General features: G+C 37.8%; 1 protein-coding gene and 1 long non-coding RNA gene across 5 annotated transcripts in view; one reads left to right on the top strand and one right to left on the bottom strand.

The window, feature by feature from the left end:
- Positions 1-1,830: 1,830 nt before the first annotated feature.
- LOC144665820 (uncharacterized) overlaps positions 1,831-26,954 on the bottom strand; it is a 100,309-nt gene continuing 75,185 nt past the window's right edge. The window contains exons 1-5 of one of the 4 annotated variants that reach the window (XR_013573029.1): positions 7,996-8,062; positions 7,163-7,221; positions 3,067-3,224; positions 2,120-2,292; positions 1,831-1,985 (exon numbers count right to left, since the gene is read on the bottom strand). This is a non-coding gene — a long non-coding RNA (uncharacterized LOC144665820). Of the gene's footprint in view, positions 1,986-2,119; positions 2,293-3,066; positions 3,225-7,162; positions 7,241-7,995; positions 8,063-26,954 lie in introns of those variants that run through there. The other 3 variants (XR_013573030.1, XR_013573027.1, XR_013573028.1) reach the window with 3 other exon arrangements.
- Positions 10,051-23,174, top strand: LOC144665697 (uncharacterized). Its single transcript, XM_078526987.1, has 6 exons — positions 10,051-10,700; positions 12,239-12,562; positions 13,787-14,104; positions 16,202-16,474; positions 17,452-17,685; positions 22,627-23,174. Exons 1-6 carry the CDS (start codon positions 10,442-10,444, stop codon positions 22,935-22,937), a joined length of 1,719 nt encoding a protein of 572 aa, XP_078383113.1. The 5' UTR covers positions 10,051-10,441; the 3' UTR covers positions 22,938-23,174.

Genomic DNA, 26,954 nt, shown 5'->3' with positions numbered 1-26,954 from the left:
GAAATATGTCTTACCTTTAATTTGTTATGAATTCTCACGCAAGTCACGTCTTTCTCCAAACTGGACAGTCTTCTCAACAGTCAAACTTCAAATACTATTTAGGTCCAACAATTACTACTCAAGTACTACTCAAATACTTCGGTTAGCAAGCTTTTGCCCGACCAAAACAAACGCTCACGTACACGAAGCTTCAATTTAGTGTGGGCGCTTGCTAACGCGTAGTGCATATTGTAAGTAAGTGAGCTTAGATGCAGATACGCAGTGTTCAGCATAAACGTGAACACTGCAACACTCGTTAATGTTTCTTGTACACGAACTAATCAGCAGATCAGTCGAGCTGTCTAACTTCCTTCCACTTTCCAAAATGGCGGATCGTAACTGAGAAATGTAGCAAACAACTAAATCACGTGACAACCTACATCCGGGAAAAAGATTGCCGTAATTGAAACGTCACACAAGCGGGCGATTAGATGACATTCTAAGAGCACAATCTTTTAGTAAAGAAAGTTTTCAATCATTTAAACCCGTTGTGTTTTATGTCAAATTTCGCTAACTTGGTTTTATAAAAGACTATTGAAGCAGCAAACGTGATATTTGTGCTTTTCGTGCAAAGGTTTGTAACATGATACGTTTGTTTTTCTCTTAGAATGCCATGATGCGTTTCAGTCTAATTAAATTAACGCCACGGATTCTACAAGAATCATACTGCATTGAAAAGCACACCACGTTAGGCTTTGATACAAAATTTCTAAACACGTCCCTGCTATTTTAATTTTCGTTAGTTTGAATTCAGTTTGATAATGAAACAGCAAACTTGATATTTGTGCTTTTCGTGCAAAGGTTTGTAACATGATACCTTTGTTTTTCTCTTAGACTGCTGCGATGCCTTAAAGTCTAATTAAATTAACGCCACGGATTCTACAAGAATTCTACCGCATTGAAAAGCACACCACGTTAGGCTTTGATACAAAATTTCTAAACACGTCCCTGCTATTTTAATTTTCGTTAGTTTGAATTTCAGTTTGAAATTGAAACAGCAAACGAGATGCTTTTCCTTTTCCTTAAAAACGAATGTAACATGATACCGTTGTTTTTGTCGAAAACGGATGTAACGTGATGACATGGTAACGTGATTTATTTTCTGCAACAGGGCGACATCGATTATAACACAGATATCCATTAATTTAAAAATTTGGTTTTTCTGCATTATGAGATGCTACAACATCTATTCTAAGAAAACAGCGTTGCCATAACAAGAATTATTTCACATGAACTGCTGTGACGCCTTAGTGTCTAATTCAAATAATTTGTGGTTTTAACTTAGCGCCACGGAGTCTACACGAATCCTTCCGCAGGAAGAATTACGCGATGTTCATGACGTCTATTAAACTGCGCATGCGTTTAGCACAAAGTATTTTCTTCCAGAAAGAATAGTACCACAAGGAGAGCATAGTACTTTCTTTAACAAATATATACCTTTGAGCTCTTCAATTGTATTGTAAATATACTTCCCTTTCTACCCAGGGCACACGGTCTGTTGCTCCTTACCCCCTACCCCCTAACAGAAATAATAAATTAATTGATATTAATTAATTAATTGGTGATTAAAAGTTTACACCATAGTGCGTTAGCGCTTGAGGGGTTTAGCAGACGACAACCCACCAAACCATCACAATAGTGCATTCTGCACTAAAAACGGTTGAAGTTCTTCCCAATACATTTAAGAAAGGTCTCTAATTTTCTTACCTTACTTCATTGTAATTTCTTTTTCTACTGTTGGGCTATAACTGGCTTTTCATTTTCCCTTTTATGAAAGACTCGCAATTGAAATATTTCTTTTAAGGATTTTTTATTTTGAATCTTTGTTTTACAAACTAATTTCTTTCTTTCCTTTAATTTTTGTTACTTTTTACTGCATTTTGATTCATCTATGGAGTTAAACTTCATCGTGTTATCGAATCAAGAACTGTGGCCATATCTTGAAGCTGCAATTCAAGAGGAAGGAAAAAAAATTAGAAAACAACATATATTTTATTGAATAAGAATGAGGCAAAATGGCAATGACAAAGAAGTACTCTACAAAATTAAGCTGAAAAAATCAGCAGCGTCAATAATATACCTGGCAATCAGGAGGTGGGGATCTTTACTGTTCATCCTGTTCATTCTGCTCCCCAAATTCCTGAGTGTCTCCAGTTTCCCCGTATTCCCCTTGTTCATTGTCCCGTCGCATAATTCCTGGTTCTTTACGACGCAGAAAGCCTTTTGCTTCATTCTCACTTAACGGAATGGCGCCTGCAATGTAATTCAACGTGTTATGGTTATGTTACAGGTTATTTTCTTTTGTTAACCTTGGTTATTTTCTCCAACCTAGGTTAAATTTATGGTTGTTATTAAGGCTATTGAAAATGAACCATCTAAATGCAACGGTCACACGACACATCTTAAGCTGAGGTTTAAAGCAACTTTTGGGTTCGCATCTGGAGTAAACGGCGGGGTCTATGATCTTATGTGAGACCCTTACGCCTGACTATGCCATACTGATGAGTCCTGGAAAGGTGTTTCGTGTGACCATTGGATTCAGATGGTTTAGTAGGGTTATGGATTGTATTGGAGGTATATATTAAACAAAAAAATAGTGGTTCACCCAACGTTTCCTATGTGGCAAAATTGATAAGTGGTTGGACAGCAAATCTGGAGATTAAGAGATCAAATCCTAGAAGTGCAGGTAAGTAAAAAGGTAAAAAATAATAATTAGATGATAGTACTTGGGAGGAGGGTAATAGTTGATGATAGAGGAGGGTGAGTAAGGATGGTGATGGATGGTTCAGAGACACCGAGGGAGGGGAGGTGTTTAAATTTATGATTAACCTAGTATTAAAAAAACTAGGTTAAAAACAAATGAAAGCTAGGCTAAAAAGTTACCTACGTTGACAAAAAAATGACCTAAAGCCAATGTTTTGCCTGTAACAGTTACGTGAAAGGAAAAATATATATACTTTGAATGAGTTTATTTCTCCATCGACACTGCCGGACAAATTAAAGTCACAACGCTACGATAATACTCACTTTTGGAACCAGCATTAGCTGCTTTAGGAGCCACCAAGTGGTTGGTGAAAAGTAAGGCCAGTAGTAAAGTTACCAGGGTGAACCGAATCGCGAACATCTTCATCGCTTGATTTTCGTTCAAAAGTGGACTCTCGGTGCTTCAAATGTAAGTTCCTAGATTAGAAAAGGAGATTAAGTTGCCGTTACCGAAAGTGCTACAATTTGCCGGTCAATGCACATGGCTTTTAGTAGTTTATCTTTCCAATGCGAGCGCCAGAGTAAATTACTCCCTCCCCCCAAGTGAAGTTACATACCAAATATAATACAAGTCTTTTCTGTATGCTGTATCTGTACGCTAACACGCATGTTTAAATTACTATTTGTTAGTTTAAATTGTCGAAAATAAATAAATTGATATTTGCATGTATTCACATGCCTACGTGTGTTACCTTTATGTATCTGTAATGAATTGAAGAACAAAATTTTACTCGATCAAACTCAATCGAACTCGATCCGTGGATTGAGTTCGATTGAGCTCTGTAACCGAACTTAATTAAACGTCCGAATTTCAAAACTGGCAACCTGATAAAATAAAACCTCTGTTGAAATGCAAAGAAAGTTTTAATTTTAATAATGCTCACAACAATACAATACAAACATATGTTAAAGTTTAGTAGATTGACTAACTGTTGACGAAATTTTAGAAAAATCTGTAAGAGCGTTTTCAAGTAAATCAAGAATGAAGTTTTTCAGAAAAATCCCTTTTTAATTTGAAACAGGCGCTTTTAAATTGTTTGGTAGTATTTGAGCGCAGTTATTCAAAACGAAATATAAATACTTAAACCATCAAAGACCATTAACTCAAGGCGAGAGAGTTTTTGCTTTGATTTGTTAAAATTTATCGACTGCCGATTGTAGGAAACTACGAGAAGTTACAAAAAACTTCATTTTTGATTTACTTTAAAACGCTCTTACAGATTTTTCTAAAATTTTGTCTACAGGTAGTCAATCCACTATACTTTAACGTATTACAAAATGAATACCAAGAGTCAATCTAAATTTCGAGAAAATCAAGCTTGTTTGAAAACAAAAGAAAACAACGATCGTTGCTATGGTAACCTTTGTGACGAAGTGACCAGTTAAAAATTAAACTTTGGTTATATTTGATCATTTTGGTGTATTTTTGCAAAAATCGAGCATTGGCTTCCTAGATAATTTTCATTTTCAAAACGACCACCCTAGGGTTAAAAAACTACATCGAGACTCCTTAAACCCATAGCAACAGTACACTCCAATGAATTATTGTTTGGAATGATTTTGCACTGCGTCAGCCGAGTTGTCATATCGGTCCAGAAGGATTCCGTTTTAGGGCATTTCCAGAAAAGGTGAAGTATTTTTTTCTGGTGCCTCACGGCAGAAGGGGCACTTAGAGTCATCTTTGATTTTTATTTTAAACAAGAAATCGTGTGTTGATATTCTTTGGTGCAAAAAATTAAATTTAAACTCTTTCAGCCTGGTGCTTTTTGTGCATTTCTAAGCTAGCTGGTACGTCTCTTGCCATTTAATGTCTTCAGAATTCGTGAATTCTTGAAGCTCAAGTAATTGGGTTCAATTTTCAAACACAATCGACTTTGATCCACCGGTTTAAGTCCTTCACTTGTGTATAAAAGAAAACGTTTATTATCTCGGTACGTAAACTTCTGAGCTTGCAGTTAAACTTGTTGAACGAAGGATTGAAGCTAGGATTGAAAATAAATTTTATGTCTCTCGCTTATTGTTGCGGTGCATACATTTCTGAGTCTTGGAACTTGTCAGGGAAAATGCGCATTGAGTTTTTGCTTTCGGTTACGTAAACAATCGGGACTCCGTGTTTTCCACAGTCCACGTGTCTTCCAAAGATCTCGTTTTTTTTCCACATTTCGGATCCCGTGTTTTTCAAAGACCCCGGAACGCCGTACCCAGTACGAAATGTCGCGCGAAAGATCGAAGCGAATTGTCGAGGTGAGCGAAGTATCGCGCGAAAAATCGCAGCGAATTGTCGAGGTGAGCGAACTATCGCGCGAAAGATCGCAATGAATTGTCGAGGTGAGCGAACTATCACTTCGACATTTCGCGCAGTTCCAAACAATAGGTGTCACGATAATTCGCTGAAATTTCGAAGAAATATCGCATCGCGCGAAATTTCTTCGAAAAGCTCCGAAAAGCCAGGAAATTCGTCGAAATTCGTTTGCATAACTTTTGCACAATACTGTATTTCCGGTTTTACAAAAGTTGTTGAACAAATTTACGTGAAGCTAGGATTGAAAATAAATTTTATGTCTCTCGCTTGTTGTTGCGGTGCGTACATTTCTGAGTCTTGGAACTTGTCAGCGAAAATGCGCATTGAGTTTTTGCTTTCGGTTACGTAAAGAATCGGGACTCCGTGTTTTCCACAGTCCACGTGTCTTCCAAAGATCTCGTTTTTCTCACATCATATTTTCGGACCCCGTGTTTTTCAAAGACCCCGGAACGCCGTACCCAGTACCCCAGGACCCCCAGCTCAACGTTATCCACCAATCCATTATTTTGTGAAATTCTCGGTTTTTCGCACGAACTACTGCTACTGCCTCGAGCGGCAGGTTACAAGTCTGTATCAACAGAATAAGCGCAAGTTTCTTCCCGAGAAGCCTCTTCGTATTTCCGGAATGTTTGCTGATCTCCGTGTATGTTCTTTTTACTTTTACTTGAATTCTAACGTCGAAGTTATTTTCAAAATACTCCATAACGTAACAAGACGCCAATTTCAAATGCAGTTTAGACAATTTGTGCATTAATGGCAAAGCCGAGCGAGCATTTCATTTCGCGCCCGGCTTTTTGACAGCTGTCAATCAAGAAGGCCGAACAGAGCAGAAAGCGCTGATGAAGACGGCGAAAAGCTGAAAACTCGAGAAATTTCTCGTTTTGACAGAAATCTTTAAAATGCTCCACCTTATATGAAAAAAGTTAGCACTTATTTCCGGTTTTACAAACGAAAGTGAAATATATCGACAAAAAAGGAATCGCATTTTTTCGGTTTGCATGTAAATCACTAAACAAGAATATGATTTCTATGGAGTTTTGCAGTTTATAGTTCCAGGTTTTATTGAAAAGAGGATTTCCGGAAGTGATCACTGATTCTTCAGCACAACAAATGCTCAAAGACTTGTTCACAGTGTTCGTGGAATCGTGGTATTGACGTCTTACTTTTTCTGGCCTGTGATTGGTTCAAAAATTTGGTTGCTCACTTACTTTTCTGGGATACTGTCATAATTCGGCGATCATCTTTTACAATCTTTATCTTCTGCCGCATTCACATTTCGAACAATTTTTACTATACACTTTTTTATCTCCGTCTACAAGTTATTTAATGTAAAATGGAATTGGTTCGCTAGTGAGGGCGTATTGATCTTGATTTGCCGAACAAGTTTTCTCAAGCTTTTTTGTATTGTCGTCGCTAAGTACTTTTCACAACTTCACTTAGATGCAATGTACGAATTTCTCTTTAATGCGTTCTGTAAACAGGGTGAAGAAATATTATGGCTTATAGTCGTAATAAATTCACGGTAATACAAGCTTAAGCTTAAACTAAGCTTCTCTTTGGCTATTGAATTTGCTGGTTCCTCTAACTTCATTTGATAAAAAAATCAGGGTGGAGAAAAGTCGCTCTTGATTATTTCGAATGCCTACTGGGAGTTTTATTTGTATTATTTAATTTCTTGTCCAAGATATGACAAAACAAAATTATAATATCCGTTTCAAACCCGAAAATCAGTTTTACTTTTAGGGTCAATAGCCAAAAAAATTATGACTGATCTCGAGGCAATAAATGTCCATGAATAAAAACAGCAAAAAAACTATTACGTACAACAACGTTAGCAAAAACGAAAAATCATCGGGTCGACGCAAGTGCCTCGGTCTGCCTCAAAGCGGCTACGATCCTGACTTTTTCTTGGAAAACTCCCCTATGAATTGTTCAAAAAGCAAATTAAGCTGATTTTTGCTCTAAAACCGAGAAATTACTTCACGAATCGAGTCTCTGCGATCTTGTATTATATTAGCGTTTGTGTGCCAATCAATGATCTACAGGACTTGAACTAACCTTGCTTGTGACTCGGTCAGTCTTGGGTACAGAGTTTGCACGTTTGCTGCGGCAGTATTCTGAAAATAATCAATAAACACGGGCATTTAAGTTAGGTTAAGTTTCAGGAAGAATCAGTAACTGAAGTAGCCAATCAAATACCTGTACGAAGGTCGTAATTGAGTGAGAGCATAGTTTCTAATAAAAGTTTCATCAACATCGTCACTCACCCTGACACAAATTCCCATTTTAATAATCGAAAGTTGTTATTGTGTGAGAGCAAAGTTTTCAATAGTTTTATCCACATTGTCATGTTAATTTAAAATATTTTTATTTTGCTAAGGTCCACATCAGCCCTGGGCTGCGTTTTAACTAACCTCCTCAAATAAAGTTTCTGTTGTAGCTCCGGCACTCACTCTGCCACAAATCCTCAATTAATAACAAAACATCGTTATTGTACATGTGTGAGAACATAGTTTCCAGTAGTTTCAGTCGTTATTCATTGTGTGAGAGCATAGTTTCCAATAGTTTCATTCGTTATTGTGGGTGAGAGCATAATTTCCAATAGTTTCAGTCGTTATTGTGTGAACATAGTTTCCAATAGTTTCGGTCGTTATTTTGTGAGAGCATGATTTCCAATAGTTTCATTCGTTATTGTGTGAAAGCATAATTTCCAGTAGTTTCAGTCGTTATTGTGTGAGAGCATAGTTTCTAATAGTTTCATTCGTGATTGTGCGAGAGCATAGTTTCCAATAGTTTCAGTCGTTATTTTGTGAGAGCATAGTTTCCAATAGATTCATTCGTTATTGTGTGAGAGCATAATTTCCAGTAGTTTCAGTCAATTCTTCATCCACTTTTCCCCAGATCTTCCTTTGAAATAACCGCGTTATTTCGGAGTGAATTCATGGCTCCTTTGCCTGCTCCTCCCCCTTTCCCCGAACTCGTACTCTGCACTACTTCACCTGCCACGAAATTAAAAAAAAGGTTGTGGTAAAGGGGTCTTTATTCTAGTTTCAGTTAGAGAAACAGGAGTAAAATGATAAACTATCATGATCGGAAGGGAAAACTCCCGAATATTAAAAAAATTACACCGCTTCTGCAGCGGCCCCATGACATAGGCCCCACTTTTCTTCGCACTGACTTCCAGGCCATTTTGAAGCGTTTTCGGTGAGTTAGCGCTGGCTGGTGGTGTTCCACTATAAACGCTTCAAAATGGCCTTAGAAGCGGACAAACAACAAAGAATACAACAAGGCACTAAGGTTAGTCGATTTTATTAGCAAAACATTACATATTATTCCTTTTGAAAGAAAATCGTTGAGTTCCTTTACAAACCCTTATAAATCGCATCTTTGTAACACAACACCGCTCAAAGGCAAGGGTCACGTTCGCTAAAACTTAATGAATAATTCACATAGTGCGCTTGGGCCGCCTGTGAAAATACTGACATTGTTCCACCTCCTGTTAGTTGCGACAAAGAATATTTCACCCAAGTCACGGTCCGTGATAAGACAGTATTAGATTGTAACAATAACTGGAATCTTCTCCTGTACAAAGAGGCATATTTATACATCAAACGCCTAGCTCCTTTCCTCAACAACGTATACTGAAATCGAACAGAGAAATTCGTCTATTCTCTTGAGTAAACGTTTTGTTTCGTCTCGTAATCCACAGTATTTAAGACCAACCTTGTATGTAAATTTTCTTCAGTTTAATGATGGTATATCTTATACCGAAATATTACAGTTTATTTACTAAGTTCGTCATTTGTTGTCTAAATTATTGATCAAAATGAATCTATTGGGATTATTCTTTGTCCTTTATCCTGCAAAGTAGTTGTCCCTTTGTTTCACAAAGAGCCAAAAATTCCCGAATCGTCCTCGCGCTAATTAAGAAAAAATTATCTGCTTTTCGTTGTATGAATGATCACTTATCGTATGTCAATTAAATTGAAATACAGTCAGTAATGCGCATTGCAGTAATTCTTTTCCTACTGATGATCTGCAAACTTCTTTAAAAAAACATCAGTAATAAGAGCTAATGATAGTGACTTTGCCGAAACCTTGTAGTCGTGAAACGGTAAACACAGTAAGCCACAATGGGCGAATAAACAATTTTTCCGCCGAAACTAGAACTAAGCGAAGAACAACTGAAGAACTTCAAAACCGTAAAAATATTTTGTTTTTCAAAGTTTTCTCAAGATAAAGCTAGCGTTTCAAAGTTTTAGGAAAGGGTTGCAGAGTTTCCTCGTCAAAAGCGCATGTGACCGTTGCTGTAAACAGTCACTTTTTCCACTTTACTAGTACGGTCCACGCCGTTATAAGTGGCTCTCTGGGTTTTTCTTTATCGTATGCCGTATAACAAGTCATTCAAGCAAAGAAACTCTAAAGCTATTTTAACCTCAAAACCAACATCTTGTGTACCGGAAACTCAATTTATAGCAGAGCGTCAGTCCCATAATTGTGAGAGTCCCACGACTATTGCGACCATTTGCGGGCCTGTAAACATCAGCTCAATCATGGCGTCATTCGATCAAGCTAGCTCAGCAAAGAGCGAGTTTGAAAACTTTATCTTTTTTTTTTTCTTTGTTTCGATTTTTTTCGATCGCGAAGGATAAGAAAGCGGAAGAAAAGAAACGAAAAAGTGACACCTAGGCGAAGAAAGGGCATACAGTCATTATAAAATGGTAATATGTTTGTTTTCACACTTAATTCAATTTCAAATCAACTGTAGATATTTTGCTTCAAAATTTGAATAAACTCTCCCTAAAACACAACTGTGTGGTATATTTTTTACATCCAGAGATTGTTTGAGTGTTTTCTGTCGACCTACTTGCTGAACTTTGGTTTATCCAAATTATAAATAAATTTGTCGTGTTTCAGTAGTCTCGAACAGCTTGTTGTGTTCTGATCTCTAACCAGTCATTTAAAGATGGCAATTAAATTTAAATAATAAAATTCTTTAATCAAATAGAGAAAAGGGAACATAACATATTACCACTGCCCCATGCTCGAGTAAAAAAAGGTATTGACCCTAGGTGGTTCAAAAATAGACTGAAGAATAAAAAATATATAAAGGAGAACTGATACATATTTACACCAGAAACGTAGTTGTGTTATTTTTTGGCACAAGTCCTCGTTTTCAGGGATTCTGGATCTTTTTCTGTAATCTAATATTACAGGTATTCGTTATTTATATGCAACTCTTGACCCGCTGAAATAAAATATCACGTACAGTGTTCGTGTGTTCAGCAAAATTCCACTGTTGTAAATCTTCTCTCGCAATTCAAGCATCTAAGAGCAATGGATATCTGCGTAAAAGAGTCGAAAGAAATGTCCACAGACAAACGTAGCGAAAAGCTTCACAAGGCTTCCTCCATTTTGTCTTTTGCTGCGATTCTGTTGACGATCGCGCTGTTCGTGAGAATGGAGACAGTGGTCCATGACACGAAAATGATTGATTCAAAATTCACGCTGCAAATTCAACAAATCAAAGATGCTCTGAAAGAACAAGAAGTTACTCATCAAGCTCGTGTGAAAGAGAACTTTGATATTGTCAGTGGTAAGTGATGTAGGAATAAGGATTTGTTAGTGTTATTTTATGGACTTCCGTAGGATTAAAACGGGACGGTTCGATATCCTTGGATAACACTAATCATACAGGCATATAAACGTTCAAGAATTTATTTAAAATTTAGATTGATCGTATTCCTGAAACTTTCACCTCTCATCTTTGTAAAAATTAAAATTTTGAAATGTTTCCGAGATTTTCCTAGTTTAAAATATTTTAAAATCGACGTTTCGACCAGTTTTATTGGTCTTCTTCAGGTTGACAACAACAACAACAACTTTATTTGCACCTATTCATTCAATTATTAGCAAAACAATAAATAAAATAAATAGAGTTAAGTGCATGGCTGCCCAGAATAACCACGATTGGCTAACAAGATTGGGCAGCCATACTTAGTTTTTATCACAATAATTAAAAATGTTATCAATATGGCGGGTCGTTTTAAAAGATTTTATCCTCGGAAAATCCCAGAAACAGTTCATTTTTTTTTAAAATTTAGATTGAATGAGCAAAACATTAGTTAATTGATTAAACTGTTCTTGGATGTATAGAATGGCAATATTTTATTAGCTCGATCAGTTCGATCAATATTTCTGTAATATCCGATAATGCACCAAACAACAATTACTTCCTTGCTCGGGCACCTCAACGTTACCAGTTCCTGCTACTGTAAAGATACAGCAACTGAATTGCTGACGAAAATCACGTACAGTTTATCGAAACAAGACGTTATTATTACATGTAACTGGAGTTGACCGTACACTTCCAACACAAATTATCTTCAGTTTTTCTTCCATGAATTGTTTATGAGTTTGATAAGATATCTATAGAAATTGCTAGTAGAATATGGGGGATGATAAAAGTAAGAAGTCAACATTTAATCCATTCATTTTGAGGACAACGAATTTACTGAATTAGTCGATGGTTATTCATTATTGATTAAACACTAGCACTGCAAAGTTTAGGATGACATAATTACATTGTCCGGGGTATGTGACGACATCATTCAAGTCGAACTTGTATAATACCATAATTTCTTGCTGATCGCTATTTAAATTATGCCTTTATACTGTTCTCATCGTTCAGTGAATCTTATCTCCTTGCGTCCAAGATAAAAATCTTTGGAAAAGTTCGGCGGATATAAATTAATGACGCTCTAGTCTTTTCTCGAAATGGAGACATGCCAAGACCGTGCAGTGACCCGGCGTGTATTTTGTTTCATGAAACTAAATAAATGGAAACCCTTCACTGACCTTGAGCAAACTTTGGCGAGACAACATGAAAAACAGGAAATACAACAAATGGTTTTCATATACATATAACAATTCCAAAACGATTAGTGCTACATCAAGACATTATCAACAAATTGATGACTCTCTTTGTTCTCCTCACTTGTTCATATCGTTGTTGAAAAGAGAAATGAAATTTTGACTTGTCTTGGAAATTATAAAAACCTTGAAAAAATAAGTTAATATATTCATGTTATTCAGAAATTTATAAAATGTTAATCTCTTCTTTATTTCCCACAGGCAACGGATATAGGAGCAAAACTGTCCGTCGCAGCTTAAAAACGAACCACAACAATTCTAAGCAAGAGGAAGTCGGCGATGGACTTAAGAGATACGTGAACTCGATTGTTGTGGAATCTTTAAAGTCTTACTGTCTTGCTCCAGGCAGAGTGTGCGTGGCAGGACCCCCAGGACCGAAAGGAACTCAAGGGAATCGCGGGAAACGAGGGCCTAAAGGTACGAGGGGTAAAAAGGGAACGAAAGGCATCATGGGAACACCAGGTGAACCCGGTAAACAAGGAAAGAAGGGCGATCTTGGAACTCCTGGAATCAAAGGACAAAAAGGTGTGTTTTGCTAGCTTTTTTTTAGCAATTTCAAAATGTTTCGGTTCATGAGAAAATTACTTGGGGAAACAATGAAGACGTACTACTACATATTATAACTACAATAGGCTTTAGCATGGTTTCCGACGCCATTTTGACGAGTAGGCAAAGCGGCTAGAAATTACAGTATTTGTATGGGAATCCGACGGCAAATATCTTCTACAAAAATTGAATTCTAGACAACTTATGAATTGTAAAGTTAAAAGGCTTGGCAAAAGTTTTTTTTCGCCAATTTGAAGGTTGTTGCTGGGCTATAAAGCGTTAAGATACGTTTTTAAATTTTCCATACATTTGTCTATTATTTTTCCCTCGAACCGCGTCAATCACGCGGAAAAAAATATAGACAAATGTATGGAAAATTAAAAACGTAACTGATGGCTTTCTAGCCCAGCAACATCCTCCCAACTCGGCAAACAAAAACATTTGCCTAGTATCTTAACTTTACTATTCCTTATTTGTCCAGAATTCAATTTTTCTAGAAGATATTTGCCGTCGGATTCCCATACAAACACTCTAATTTCTACCCGCTTTGCCTACTCTTCAAAATGGCGTCGAAAACGTGATAAGGCCTATTGCCAGAAACGATTTCCCTTTAAAAATCACTTGTTAAACTTTATTGGAATTTGTGAAAGTTGATTGATATTAACTACTTGAAAACTAGAAAACCTGGGAAAACGTCTCAGATCCCAGATCTAATTGAGGGTTGGTGGCCATCACATTTTAAAATAGCCAAAGCTTATCGTCAGTCACAAAACACCTTCAATTATAATTTACAAGATATCTACCAATAACCCGAATAGAAGGTGACACTAAATCGTATACCGTAAAATTTCGGTTTATATAAGCCCTGGGCTTATACAACGTCGTAAGGGGTTTTTGGTGGGCTTATAAACGGAGAGGCTTATATCCGAGAGGGCTTACGAGCCACGGAAGTGTTGATCGAAATACGTTTTTAAGTTAAAAACGCATAATTAAGCAACATTTAGCCCTGTTCCGTACTGTCATCCGGCAGAGGGGGCTTATATCCGGGAGGGCTTATAATCGGATGTATTTTTTTGTTGCCAGATAGATGGGCCTATAACCGGGGGGCTTATAAGCGGGAGGGCTTATAACCGGAATTTTACGGTACGTCATTTTATACAAGCAGATCTTTATTCTTTTGTTGCTGTTTTTTTTTTTTTCAAGGTAATCCAGGTGCTCCTGGACATCCGGGACCTAAAGGTGAACCAGGGGAGTCCATATCTGCTCCAGAGGTGATTGTATCTCCTGCCTCACTCACTGTCACTCAGAACCAGACCGCCACGTTTTACTGCTCAGCTGATGGTAATCCAAAGCCTAGCGTATCCTGGAGTAAAATAAGTGGCGCAGGACTGGTGAATACTTCCGGTCAAGATAATAAGCTACAGATCAGGAGTGCTGGTTACAATGACTCGGGGAGTTACGTTTGCACGGCTACAAATATCTTTGGAAAGGTTCAGAAAACAGTGAAACTTTTGGTGGAGGGTGAGCCACTTGGATAGGCAAATATGTACTTTGGTAATTTAATTAATAAATTACGTTTATCCAAATCAAGTGTAAAGTAATAATAAACTTAACAAAAACAACACTGACAACAACAACAATAAAGTGACGGTGGCTGTTAATGTCATTTTAAAAGAAGAGCCACATAATATGTAGTCAAATAACTGGTACATTTGAGGATGATGCCCAATGGTAAATAGATTGTAGGCCGCAAAAATATGAACAGCTGGAATGCAGCTGTGAAATGCACGTTTAGGACAATCTTTCAGCCTTGAGCATCATTCACCACTAAAGCAGTTATTTTATTACTCTTCAATAAATTTTAACAACGCAGTTTATCGTCGTATCAAGTACAGAAAATGTAAGTTGCCTGATTAACGCCACCCTTTGATTAAAATTTAGACCTAAAGAGATGGCTCTGCCCGTTTGTTTTGCACTTCTCTGTAAAATCGGAGAGGGTATCACTTGTTTTAAAAAAAATAGCAATGGTATATTGCAATTCCTGAGTTTTGATTGGTTGACAGACAATGGTTTATGAGCCCATATATGAGCTCATATACCATTGACCAAAAAGTGGTAGCAGATACGCGTCAACGAAAACAGCTGGGTAGCTCAAATATTGCAATTCTTTGGGCGTTTTTAATAAAAAAGGGACTTTAAGCACCGACAACGGGAACCGCAACGGGGACGGGGAAACCGAGAAAGGTCTGGGGAGACGACGCGGTTTTGGCGCGTATTTAGAAATAGTTAAGCGGTCACAACAAGACGCCGACGACAACGCCGACCGACATCCGCATTCTGTTAAATATGCCTACGCTAAAAGAAGTTAGAAATCAACTCCTGGTAAGCCACTCTTAAGTAGTGATAAACTATGAAGAGATTTTGCTATTATGCGATTTAAACAAGTCAAAAAAACTGGATCTTCCGTACGAATCCTATGACTATTTTGAATTTGATATGCTGGAGAACGACGAGTGCTTGTCGGAATTTCGATTTCGCAAACAAGATATTCCACTTTTAGCCGACGTTCTGCAGGTACCTTAAACTTGACTAAAACAGCTTGTAATATTAAAGCAGTAAGCTAATATTTTGCTTTTTAATACCAGGCCGTTGTTGGCGGACGCTTCCCGCCATACGAATCTTCTGAGAAAATTTTGATAAATTTCGCAGTATGCACCGTTTGTCAGTCTTGGTGCAAATTAACTTGGACGTCTTGGCAAGTCTTATTTTGAAAAAGAAGGAAAAGCAAGTAATACACATTGAAAAATAACGGAAAACTCGCAAAACAGCTCGGAGTTTAAAGCAATTGACAGTGGCTGTGAAATTATTTCCGCCGCCAGATAAATTCTCCAGTTTGAATTCGAAATGAATTCAATTATCTCGCATAAATTGCGACAAAGAATTCATGTCGACTATCTTTACAGTTTATTAAATACCATTTGGTATTAATTATTTCGTTTAAGAGTAAAGAACGGAACAAAATTTGTGAAATGCTACATACATTGCACTTACGTTTTCCGGCCCCGCAGCAGAACGTCAAGATTTTTCCCGCCAGACATGCGCAGAACGTTATTGGGGTTTTCCCTCGCGTCTCCACGTCCCCGTTGCGGTCCCCGTTGTCAGTGCTTAAAGTCCCTAGTTATTCCACTCGTACTTGTTGGATATGAGATTGTTATAGCCAACTCATATCCAACGCACGCTTGTGGAATAATTGTTAACTATTATTCAACAAATTCACGCGCTGCCCATATATGGTCAAACTATCCTCCGATATACGAAGGTTGTAAAGATTCGTCCGAAGACTTATAAAGCGCTGCATAATTACAGTTCAGTTTTTTTAAATCTGCAAAATGTGTTTCTTTGGCAATTTGTTGAATAATAAAACAATTATCCTGCTCAATCTTGCGGAATATCGTCTGATTTTAGCCAACTCGGCCTGCGGTCTCGTCGGCTAAGGATCAGGCGATATTCCGCGCGATTTCTCAGGATAATTGTTTAGACCTGTTAAATATCGTTATCCGATTTTGCACCACGTGATGTGTTCTGTCTCCTAAAAGGGCTTATATTTTTCGTTCGTAGTGCCTCCAAAGTTCATCGAGACTCCTGATAGAGTGATAAAAGTAAAAGCAGATTCAGTGGCCTCAGTTTCTTGTCGAGCTCTTGGTTTTCCTCCACCAACAATTGTTTGGTCAAGAGGACTTGTTCCGTTACCTCAAGGTCGAACCACAGTTAAGAATGGCACAATGAATATCTCTACCTTCAATCCACAAGATGCTGGTCCTTATCAGTGTAAAGCCACCAACAAGCTGGGATCCGCTAGTACATTGACAACCTTAAATTATGTTCAACCAGGTCAGTATACCATGCATAAACTACTTATTTTTACATTTATTTCAGCCACGCACAGTGTAAAACTATGTACACCCCTTAACTGAACCGGCGGGTGGCTAGCAGACATTTTGATCTGCAGTTCGATCTTACCTGCATTCTTCATTTCAAGCTAATTTGATTTGTGATATAATCCTTTTTTCTTCTTCTTTTCTTTTCCACTGATTTTGGCGCAAAAAGGAAAACTCGTGAAGAGGTCATGCGAGACAGGACTGGGACCCAAACTCGTGTGGACATAGCAATATTGTGGGAAGATTTTTGTTGACATATTTTTTGACGAGACAGCCCGAAAAATAAAACTTATTATTTCTGGCGTACCCTCGAGCGCTCATATTTCTTTCCCGAGCAGGCATGATTACTCATTTTGTTTTCAATTCGTTTTGACCTTTTTAACCGGACACGGGTCTCTCTCTCTCTCCCTCTCTCTCTCCCTCTCTCTTTCTCGGGGGAAGTAGCGGAGGGAGGGCCGCGTTTTCTCAGTACGATCCCGAGCTAGTAAGACTTGATAAGAAATTTATTATATATGTGACTCTTTTTCTCGCACTGTTGCATGCGTTTTGCCAGTCATTACCGGGAAAGGGCTCCATTTGAAAGGCAATTTCAGCACGTGTTTTATCCTAACAAGGCCAATAATCCACACTTGAAAAATAAAAATTAAAGTTTCCATGCCAAGTCAGTAATTTTAAAGGGAATCGCCTAAAAATGTTTTTTTTAAACGGATTTTTTTTTGGTTGTCGGTTTTATAAAAAAGAGTCTTCAAGACTTTTAGTTTTAACCAGTATTTGTTTTTGCAGGCTGTTGACAAAACAGTTTGTGTATAAGCTGAAGTAAGAATGCTGTAGCGCTTGTTCTTATTCAGTCGTTATTTTCAGAAGATTAAGTATTGTCTCCTGTCCCCTGGACAAAATTTCCAGAAATCCTATCTTTTCTTCAATTTTCAGATTACTGGATGATCTCAGCTATCCTGACTGCCAACGCGTTTTATCAAAGTCGCCTTCATCAATTCCTGACGCCTGCTGTTGGAAGTCACCCTCAGTGGCTGCTATGCTGGCTCGCCTCCACTCACGGCTGGGCTGTCAGTACGTTCCACAGCAGGTGTGATGGGAAACGTGACACGGTTACCATCATCAAAAAGGGACTGTACGTGTTTGGAGGATACACTGATATACCTTGGGGTAAATAGAATATTCCATTCTGTATTTTATTACATACTAGACCTCAATTTGTAGTAGACGGAAAGTTTTTCTCACAGCGAGCAATATTAAGCAAACCACATACCACACACAGAAGCACACACAAAGAATGAAATTACAACACCGTTATGAGGGGCGATTTGGCTAAACTAGAATTACATTTTGCATAAATGCGATGAAACCAAAGTATAGAAACGTGACGTATAATAAAGGTACTGAATACAAAGGTGGGGCAAAACCCTTGTCTTCCGCAAATTACAGAAAGAGTATCATTTGCAATGGCCACACGTAAAAAGCTAAAAGATTATCTCATTTTCATGGTATGTGCCCCTGTTAAGGGGCCGTAACAAGAAATTGCTTTGCTTTCAACTCATCTGTCTTTAAAAGACTTTGGCCTGGGTTCAGGTAGAAAATTAAAAGCGTGGGGTGGAAAAAAGGGACCTTTAAATCGGAGTACAAGTACAAGCTCAAGTACGTGAGCGACTTTTTGATTATCCATTATCACGTCTCACAACAATCTTGTAGTCTTTTATTCATTCACCAACAGAGCGAAGTGAGGGCGCTCTTGAAATTAAAATTACTTAAATAAAGTCGAAAGTCGTTCCTGTATTTTTTCCGGATTCTTGACGAATCCGGGATGTTTTAGTACCGGATTCATTTTGGCGTTTACACACATCCGGGTGAATCCAAAACAACAACGTCTCAGTTCGGTCGTGTGTCTGGAGATTTTGAATCCGGAATCCAAAGTGAATACTTCTTATCAGAATAATTTTGAATCCGCAATGTTTTGTCGTAGTGTAAACAGCTCTTGTAATGAGTTCGGATATTTATCAGCCTGCGAAAGTGACTTTTTTCCATCTTCTTGTCGATACTTGTAAATCTACCAAATCTTTTCTAATACCCTCGTACTTACTTTTAACACGTTCATACTCCAATCCTTGGTAATCCTTTTTGCAGTAGCTCCCTTCATCAACTCTCCAACTAATGTTTTCGGTGGCATCTTGTTCATATTGACCGAGCAAGAAACTTTTGGCAATCGTTCCCGAATTAATGCCACCAAAATAGCAGGTATTTAATCCTAACGTCATCGCCGGCTGCCATGGTAACGAATTGAAGTCAAACGACTTAAATCATCAAGAGTAAGCTTTATATAACGCTTGGTCCGTGTATCTCAAATCAGAGCAAAGATATTCGCAAAACTTATTTCTACATCTAACAAGCATAAATTAAATCCTTAAGTGGCGAGAAACATGGGAAGACGCGGTAGGAAAATTTGAACCCCATCGGATTCTTATTATCCGGCCCAAAATTAGTGCAAAACAGCGAAAAAATCAATTTCGGCACGAAAATCCTACGGGATTACATACCGAAGGCCGCACTAAAAACCGGGAATTTACTTTGGTCAATCGAAGAATGAAAGAGAATCTCATCTTGTTTTGTTTTAACCAAGTAGGCATTTGATAAAGATGTAAAGTTCAATATGTCACGAGCGTGGGACAAAGAAAAATATGGGTCCCCGTCTGAGCAAGTTGAAAAATTGCCACCGAAGCTTTTCATGTCTATTGGGTCCCAATGATCATTTCTAGCTAGACCAGTGGCTTGCTTTCAGCAAAAAATTCCAACGGGAGTACACTTGCTCCCAGACTACGAGGGGAAACGAACCCATGGCCTTCTAGATACCGGTTGGGCGCTCCAACCACTGAGCTACACGAGTCTGTCATGAGCTGGGGCATTTACTTTGTTTATATGTGACACGCGTCCTGCATACTGCTAGGATCAGCAATGTCGAAAGCATCAAGTGTGTAATAAATAATAAAGCTGGTAAACGTTCATGATTTGTACACGCAGGGCATCCAATCTGAGAGACCTTTTGTACAAACGTAAGGCTATTTCTTTGTCTGTTCCGGGTGAGAGCAAAGGGACACTTCCATGTGGGGTTAAACGATGTTTATCCTGTAATTTAATTAATCCCATCAACACCGTAAATAGTATCGCTACAGGGAATTCTTTTCGTATTAATTGCAAATCTTCATGTACTTCTAGATGTTTAGTTTATATGGCAGAATGTATATTTTGTAAAAAAACAATATGTAGGTAACACAACCCAAAAGTTGCGTGACCGCATAACTGGGCATAGAAACAGCAAGGAGTCTGCCCTTAAAATTCATTTAGATTTCCATAATTCCACTTTTAACCAAACATTTAAGTTTGTAGTATTAAGCCATTCTTCTCCTGAGAAGTTAAATGAGTTAGAGTCCATTTGGATAAGTAAGTTGCGCACTAGTGAGCCTGATGGCCTTAATAGGGTTGATCCGTGTGCATTACGCACCGGCGTTACTTAAGTTTATAAATATCTCTACACACCCTATCTGTACTGTAATATCATGTTACTGGTCGTTGCCATTTCAAATGTTACTACACTGAAGAGGACCGTTACGGTCGAAAGGCCTATGTAGTTTATTAAAATCGTAGCTGTATGGCGATACACGATTTGTTCTTTTTAGTATATTTGGTAAACGTTTAAGGTGGCTGGTAACGGTTTCCAGCACTTTCCAGCTCTTATACTTTGACAGGTCATTACTACAAATCTTTATCAGTTGATGCTACAATAATGGTATGAAATTAATGCCCAATGATTGGTTAATATGTTGTGATTATTTTCATGACGTCAGTGGTTACTATAGCAACAGTATAACCTGTTAAAAACACCCTAAATTTTGGCTTTAAGTGCTTATAACTTCAAAACGAACTCGGTGACCCCCATTTTTTATAATTGAACATTGATCAGCATGTTAAGATACAACTTTTTGCAAAGTTAAAAAAAATTTCTACGAAGCAGTTTCAGAGCCACCTTAAATATTTGAAAATTTAAGGTGGCTCTGAAACCGCTTCGTAGAATTTTTTAAAACTTTGCAAAAAGTTGTATCTTAACATGTTGATCAATGTTCAATAATAAAAAATGGGGGTCACCGAGTTCGTTTTTGAGTTATAAGCACTTAAAGACAAAATTAAAGGTGTTTTTAACAGGTTATACTGTTGCTATAGTAACCACTGACGTCATGAAAATAACCACAACATATTCACCAATCATTGAGCATTAATTCCATACCATTATTGTAGCATCAACTGATAAAGATTTGTAGTAATGACCTGTCAAAGTATAAGAGCTGGAAAATGCTGGAAACCGTTACCAGCCACCTTAAGCTCGGTAATAAATTATTAAGATGAAATGTTCATTATGTCACGAGCGTGTGGCGAACCCATGGCCTATCATTTACCGGTTGGGCGTTCTTACGACTGGGCTACGAGAGACTCGCGATGATCGTTTAAACGTTCGTTGAATTAGGCCACGAGCCCAATAACAAGCTCGCGCACGTTGCAGCGTACGCCGACGCACGAGTGGACAAAGAAATGAAATCACGTGAAACTGAAGTGTTGATTCAGGCCACTCGGGGCCATAGTTCCGTTCATGAAAATGAAACGCATCTCGTGCTTCTTGCGGTACTCTTTGTTAGACAGGCCTGCCTTTAGGATAGAAACCTTCATATCCTGCAGTGGGTGATTTGGCTGGTTAAAATGCGCAGGTACAGAAAGGTCATACCGTATATCACATCCCTACCTTGATTTGTTACATGATAAACAGTAAACCACGTATTTCGTGATGCACGTATCATGCCCTGTGATATTGACATATCCCTTGGGTTTTGAAATTGTGCTAGATTAGCTTAGATTATTGTACATGGTGGCATGTACGTATACGGTTAACGATCCTGTTGCGGGGTAAGGTACCTGTTGGGTACTTCGGAGGGTCCTGCGGTAGGCTGCTTCTAACTAACAAGTCCTTCAGATTCTTGGCACGCCTGAAAGTGGTGGTTTTCTGAAGATATTGGTACTCGTGCTGTCATCGTGAAGGATCCTGAAGTTTCTTGAAATACGTTTGCAAGCGCCCAGGTTCATGTTGTGGAAAGTGGCGACGAATGGTACTCTGTCCTGAGCAGTGTTGTTTCCAGCAATATTCTACAGAACTCCAGCCCTCGATCTGGTTGATCCTCTTTCCCTCTCTCTTCTTATCAGGTCATTTGGATAACCACGTGCTGCAGAAAAGTCTCCATTAATTTTCTTCAATGTCAAAGTCAAGTCCTGATAAAAAAGAGTAAGAGAACGAGCATCAACCAGATCAAGGGCTGAACTTCTGGAACCCCACCCGCGGCCTAAATAGAGTTAACCCTATTCAGACCGGTGGGGGGGGGGGGGGGGGCTTTTGAGGCCCGCGCTGACTTTGAACTCTTATAACTTTTTTAAGATTTAACCAAACGCTGCCAAACTTTCTGAGTTTTCCTAAAATTTATCTGGTAACAATTTGGTGGGGTTGGATGATGTGTCAGGAACTTGACATCATCATGGCAACGGCATTTTGACAGGCATATTTTCCCAAATTCGTAATTTTGTGTGTTTCTGTTAATAAAAATCAACTTAAATGGAATTAAAGCACATTTTTATTAATTTTTTAAACTTTGCAGTAATTTTGGGTGGTTTTCTGGCATATTGAAAAAAATTAAAATCCAAGATGGCGGATCCAAGATGGCGGCTGTTTTGTCATCATGATGTAATTGTCACGTGATGTTACGTCACCATCCCATGTGACGTATACCAAAAGAAAGATGTTCGGACATACAATACATCCTATAAGTTTCATTTTAATTGCTTAAATATTCTGGAAGTTTCATAACTTCCAGAATATTTAAGCCCCCCGGTCAGAGAAGGTCCAAAAAAGCCCGGTCTGAATAGGGTTTAGGCCAGGGAAGCATCGCAAAAAGTAGTTTTTAGCAAGTTGTTTGTTGTAAATGTTTGTCAAATTTTTGTAGCAAAATTTTTGTACCGGCTTACTTTTTAATTCTTCTTACTTTCTTCCCTCCTCTTCAGAGTCCAGAAATAGGTATGGTTCCACTTCCAATGCGTTCATATTTTCTCTTCATAACAAAGAAGGTCTGGCGCCATTCAAGAGTATGGTGACAAGCCCGTCAGTTGCAATTCGCTTCAGAACACGTTATGGTCCAACGTTTGGTGGAGGGCATGACATCTACATTTCTGACAACGCAAACAGTAACACTAATTCGTACGCGAACTTTGGTAGCTACTACTCTGTTCCAAGTGGAGTACAAGACAGAACAACAATCCTGGCTGGGACTAACAAGTTCACACCTGATGAGGTGGAGGTATTCTATCTTGGTTGAATCATGTTAAGTTCGTGTCCCTGCCGAAAGTAAACACTTCTGAGTATGTACCTTTAAAACTCTTTAAGTATTTCGCACCAAAAACCTTGAGTGGATGCACTACCAACTGCACCTACTGTCAAATAATATATTTGTTAAAGAAATATAAGAAAATCAACGTTTGATGCCTGTGCCTGCAATTTCTGCAGTACTTATTTTTCAAACTATAATTTGAATAAAGTGTGTATATGATATTATTAATAATCAATAATGAATCGAACCTGCAAATATTAGTTAGTTTAATTTTAGTACTTTATTTTGTATTGCAATCTCGACATATTATCCGACTAGGCTAGGAACTAAATAAGCCTTGATTGTTCGAGAATAAATAAAGTATCGTATCGTATTGTATCGTATCGTATCGTATCGTATTGAATTGTATCGCATCGCATCGTATGATAGATATGGCATCGCATCCTTTCGTTTCACATTATATATATATATTGTTGCGAAGGATGATTATTATTAGTAGACTCTATTATTTTATCCGTTTAACAGTGAAGGCATGATTTTAAATGTAAGCAAATAAGATCATTATGACGCATTGATATTAAATTACTTTTGTTAAATAGCATAATTATAGGAAATAATCGCTTTAATCGGCTTATGGAGGTATTTGTATTTAGGACCGGAAATGAAAACGCCCGTACGTGCCTTGCGATGTTACGGAGAGCATGTATAAATTGTTGTAACACGGCATTTTCTCGATTTATCGCGGTTTATTCCTACCCTTGAAAGCCCCAAAAACATATTTTGCGACGTCCAAATAGTGACGTCATGGATTTTTCAATCGATGAATTATCGTTTTGAAGGCGAAAACCAAAAATTTTAAAGAGGATCTCAATAGGGTGGCGGCTTTTACGGATAACGGTTAAAATTTTGGCTTTTTAAGTTAGCGGTTGATTTCTTTCCGTAATGGATAACAGAAGTGTTAAACGTTAATTCCCATTGTTTTAAAATTTAAAAAAAAAAATAATTTCTATTGTTGTAAAATGGTAAAAGTTAATTAATATTGTTGAAAAACAAATTTTAAGGACTCAGGACCACTCTGGGATGAAAAAGTGATCTTGCCTATTTTTTTTTTAATATTTGTTTTTCCGCTAATTTCCACGAAGCGGTTAAGTTTCAAGTCAAATAACCCTTGGTCGAACTTTTTTGGCTTACTGTGAACATATTTTACGGCTAACGGTTAATTTTTATCCGTTTTTATCGCCAAACGGCTAAATTTTTGGTCTTATTACGGCAAACTGTTAACCCCATTTAAAACCTCCAAAAAACATACGATTTTTAGGGTCACTGATTTCTTTATTTCAACAAATTCGTAGCATGTTTCAAATCAAACTGAAAAAAAAAAACAGTCAAAAGGGGTTTAATTTTAACAGAGGGGGAACCATAAAAATTCAATCATTAATGGAAGTAAGAAAGGTACAAACAAAGGCCTCTGCAAAATATTAAAAAAATGCTATTAAATTAAAAAAAACTTCCTCAAGGGGGCAAAAATTGCCTATTTGATATTTTCCAAGCCAAAAATCTGAGGAAGAAAAGGTTGTTAGAGAAAGTAATAACCTTAAGGATGTTGTTTTTCTCCATGACAGTAGTGAGGAGAGTTTTGGAGCTGATACCACTTGTAGTGACTCGGGAGGAAGAGAAAGTAATTGCAAAGACTGAAAGTTATCTTGTCCTAAGCCCTTGTGAGACTTAACGCTATGGGTAGTTGACAGCTTCTACATACTACCTGCCATTTTAGGTGTTAATGCTATGTCAGATTTTATTGTTATATTTCTTCTATTGTTATAGTTCAGTTTCTAACAAACATGTTTCTTCTTGTGTTCAAGATATCTGCATCCAAGTTTGTTAAAAGGTTAATTATAATTTCCCGAATCCATTTACTACTTGTTTTAAAAAGGCAATCAAGAGATCATTCATGAAAATATAGAGGCTCGTATTTTTAATTAGCAAATAAATTTTTATTTCATAGTTCACATTTTTAATGAGCTAAGTTCATATGAATAAGAAGCAATTTTTTTTAAAACATTTGACTATAAAAAGCTGCGATAACATCTTTTTAAAAAACATATTAAGAAAACCTTAGTTAAAAAATATGAGTACAAGATATTCTAAAATGTTTTTTTCTTTTGTAAAGATAATCTGTCCACCCCCAGCTCTCCATCCGAAAAACAATTTTGGGAGCCCCTTTCCTTTTTTTGCCCCCCTTATCTCCCCCCCCCCCCCCCCTAACCCATAATTAATGAACGTTCGCTTATGCTTGGTACAATCTGGTATTTTCTTTTGTTCTATCTTCATTAATATATCTAACTTGATTTGATAAAAGGTGTTTCCCGAAATTTGACATGACACCGTAGTTCTGAAGCCCTATTTCTGTAACAAACGCTGAATGAGGGCTAATTTTAGCTCAAGTTTAACGTAAGGTACTCTAGTTTATGTGCTTTTTAACCAAAAAGACTGCATATACGGCATTTTGTTTAAATCAAGAATTCTATCAATTTAATTAAGAGTGTTTACAACTTGAAATGTGAGTCAAAATTAATACCAAGATCGACATAAGAAAACACTCGGCGGAGAGCTGAACTGTAGCTTTCTTAAAGCATGCACGTCTCAAATAAACTGAACTAAAGCATTCTACATCGACATTCGATTCAACTTTAAGCAAATCAGGCGAAATATCTGAGGAAGCGGGCATGTGTTATCTCAATTGTCAACTCCATTGTCGCGGCCGGAAATGCACACGATCGCATCGCCTCCCACTAGCGAATCACAGAGAACTATGAACTATGAGTGTTAGCTAGGCGGAGAACGCCTAAAATTGAGGGAAAAAGAAAACTATGTACTCACATCAGCGCTTGAAGCGATTCCTTGGCTATCCACTTCGACATGTTTCTTTTAGAAATAACCGACAATGTCCCGGATGTATTTGAATGTCGTCGAGCGCATAACGCCCGCTCCCCAAACTTCAACAGTAAAAAACTAAGTCTTTAGCCACGGTAAAGTTCAAGCCAAATATCGTTATCACCGCCTTCAAATCAGCCCGTATAGTCTAGTTCCGAGTCCTAATTGATGTGGCTAAAGACCTTTGCTGTCTAAAGCAAGCTCAACATTATCTGTACCTGGCAAAACGAGCCGACCGGTTATCTGTGTTTAACCGCCTAAAGCTCGGTTTGAGGTACGATAACAGCCGACGCACAACTTGCAAATCGTAAGACTTTCACCTTCACGGGACTTAATGATGTCCTCCGGCAAACTTCCTTTAGACAGCAGAATGGAAAGCTATAGATCACAACTGTTCTACTAGTTAGCGCGCGCAACTAGAATTCAAATGAAAGAGAGGGGTTGGAGTAAGAGACTGGACTAGACTAACCACAAGTAATTCTAGGGGGAGGGAGACGGGGGGGGGGGGGAGACAGGGAGGGAGAACAAAAAGTAAGATTGCATTCACTACATTAGACAGGGCGACATTTCATTGGAAGAAAGCCGAACAATTCTCCGTATCCTCAAAAAAAACAATAAAAAATGAAACCCCATATATTCCTTATCAGCCCGATAGCCACCTTTTATCAAATCAAGGTAGCTATATTATCATGTTTTATCATAAACGGAAACAAAGGAAAATACAAATTTGTATCAAGAGAAAATTTAAAACACAACACATACCTTCTTAATTTTAAATGCGATAAAGTACTGTAACCTTTGCTGATAATTCTAAGCAAGCAATCAAGCATTCTTGAAGTAACAAACTCTCATTACAATGTGTGAATGGTGGGCTGTTAACAAACTTAATACTGAGCGAAATGTAAAACAGCCCTCTTTTTATAGAGTCTGTAAGGGGCTGCGAACGAACAGCATACATATCATCTTCAATCACTAACTCCCTGTCTCACCTAAAGACATACGAGCTTTTCAGATTAAAAACATACAACCACATAGCCATTCTTTTGTAATGTATGGTTCTATTTTCTGGGA

Source organism: Oculina patagonica, chromosome 9, assembly GCF_052425735.1.
Source record: "Oculina patagonica isolate OP01 chromosome 9, crgOcupat, whole genome shotgun sequence".
In the NCBI taxonomy this organism is placed as follows: domain Eukaryota; kingdom Metazoa; phylum Cnidaria; class Anthozoa; order Scleractinia; family Oculinidae; genus Oculina; species Oculina patagonica.
The sequence above is the reverse complement of the archived record's forward strand: the minus strand, read 5'-3'. Positions and strand labels throughout refer to the sequence as shown.

Excerpts from the sequence above, each read along its gene's own strand:
- LOC144665697 (XM_078526987.1), top strand. The coding sequence starts at position 10,442 with ATGGATATCTGCGTAAAAGAGTCGAAAGAAATGTCCACAGACAAACGT. Across the intron at positions 14,105-16,201 it reads AGTGAAACTTTTGGTGGAGG|TGCCTCCAAAGTTCATCGAG; the intron begins GTGAGCCACTTG and ends TTTCGTTCGTAG. Across the intron at positions 17,686-22,626 it reads ATACACTGATATACCTTGGG|AGTCCAGAAATAGGTATGGT; the intron begins GTAAATAGAATA and ends CCTCCTCTTCAG.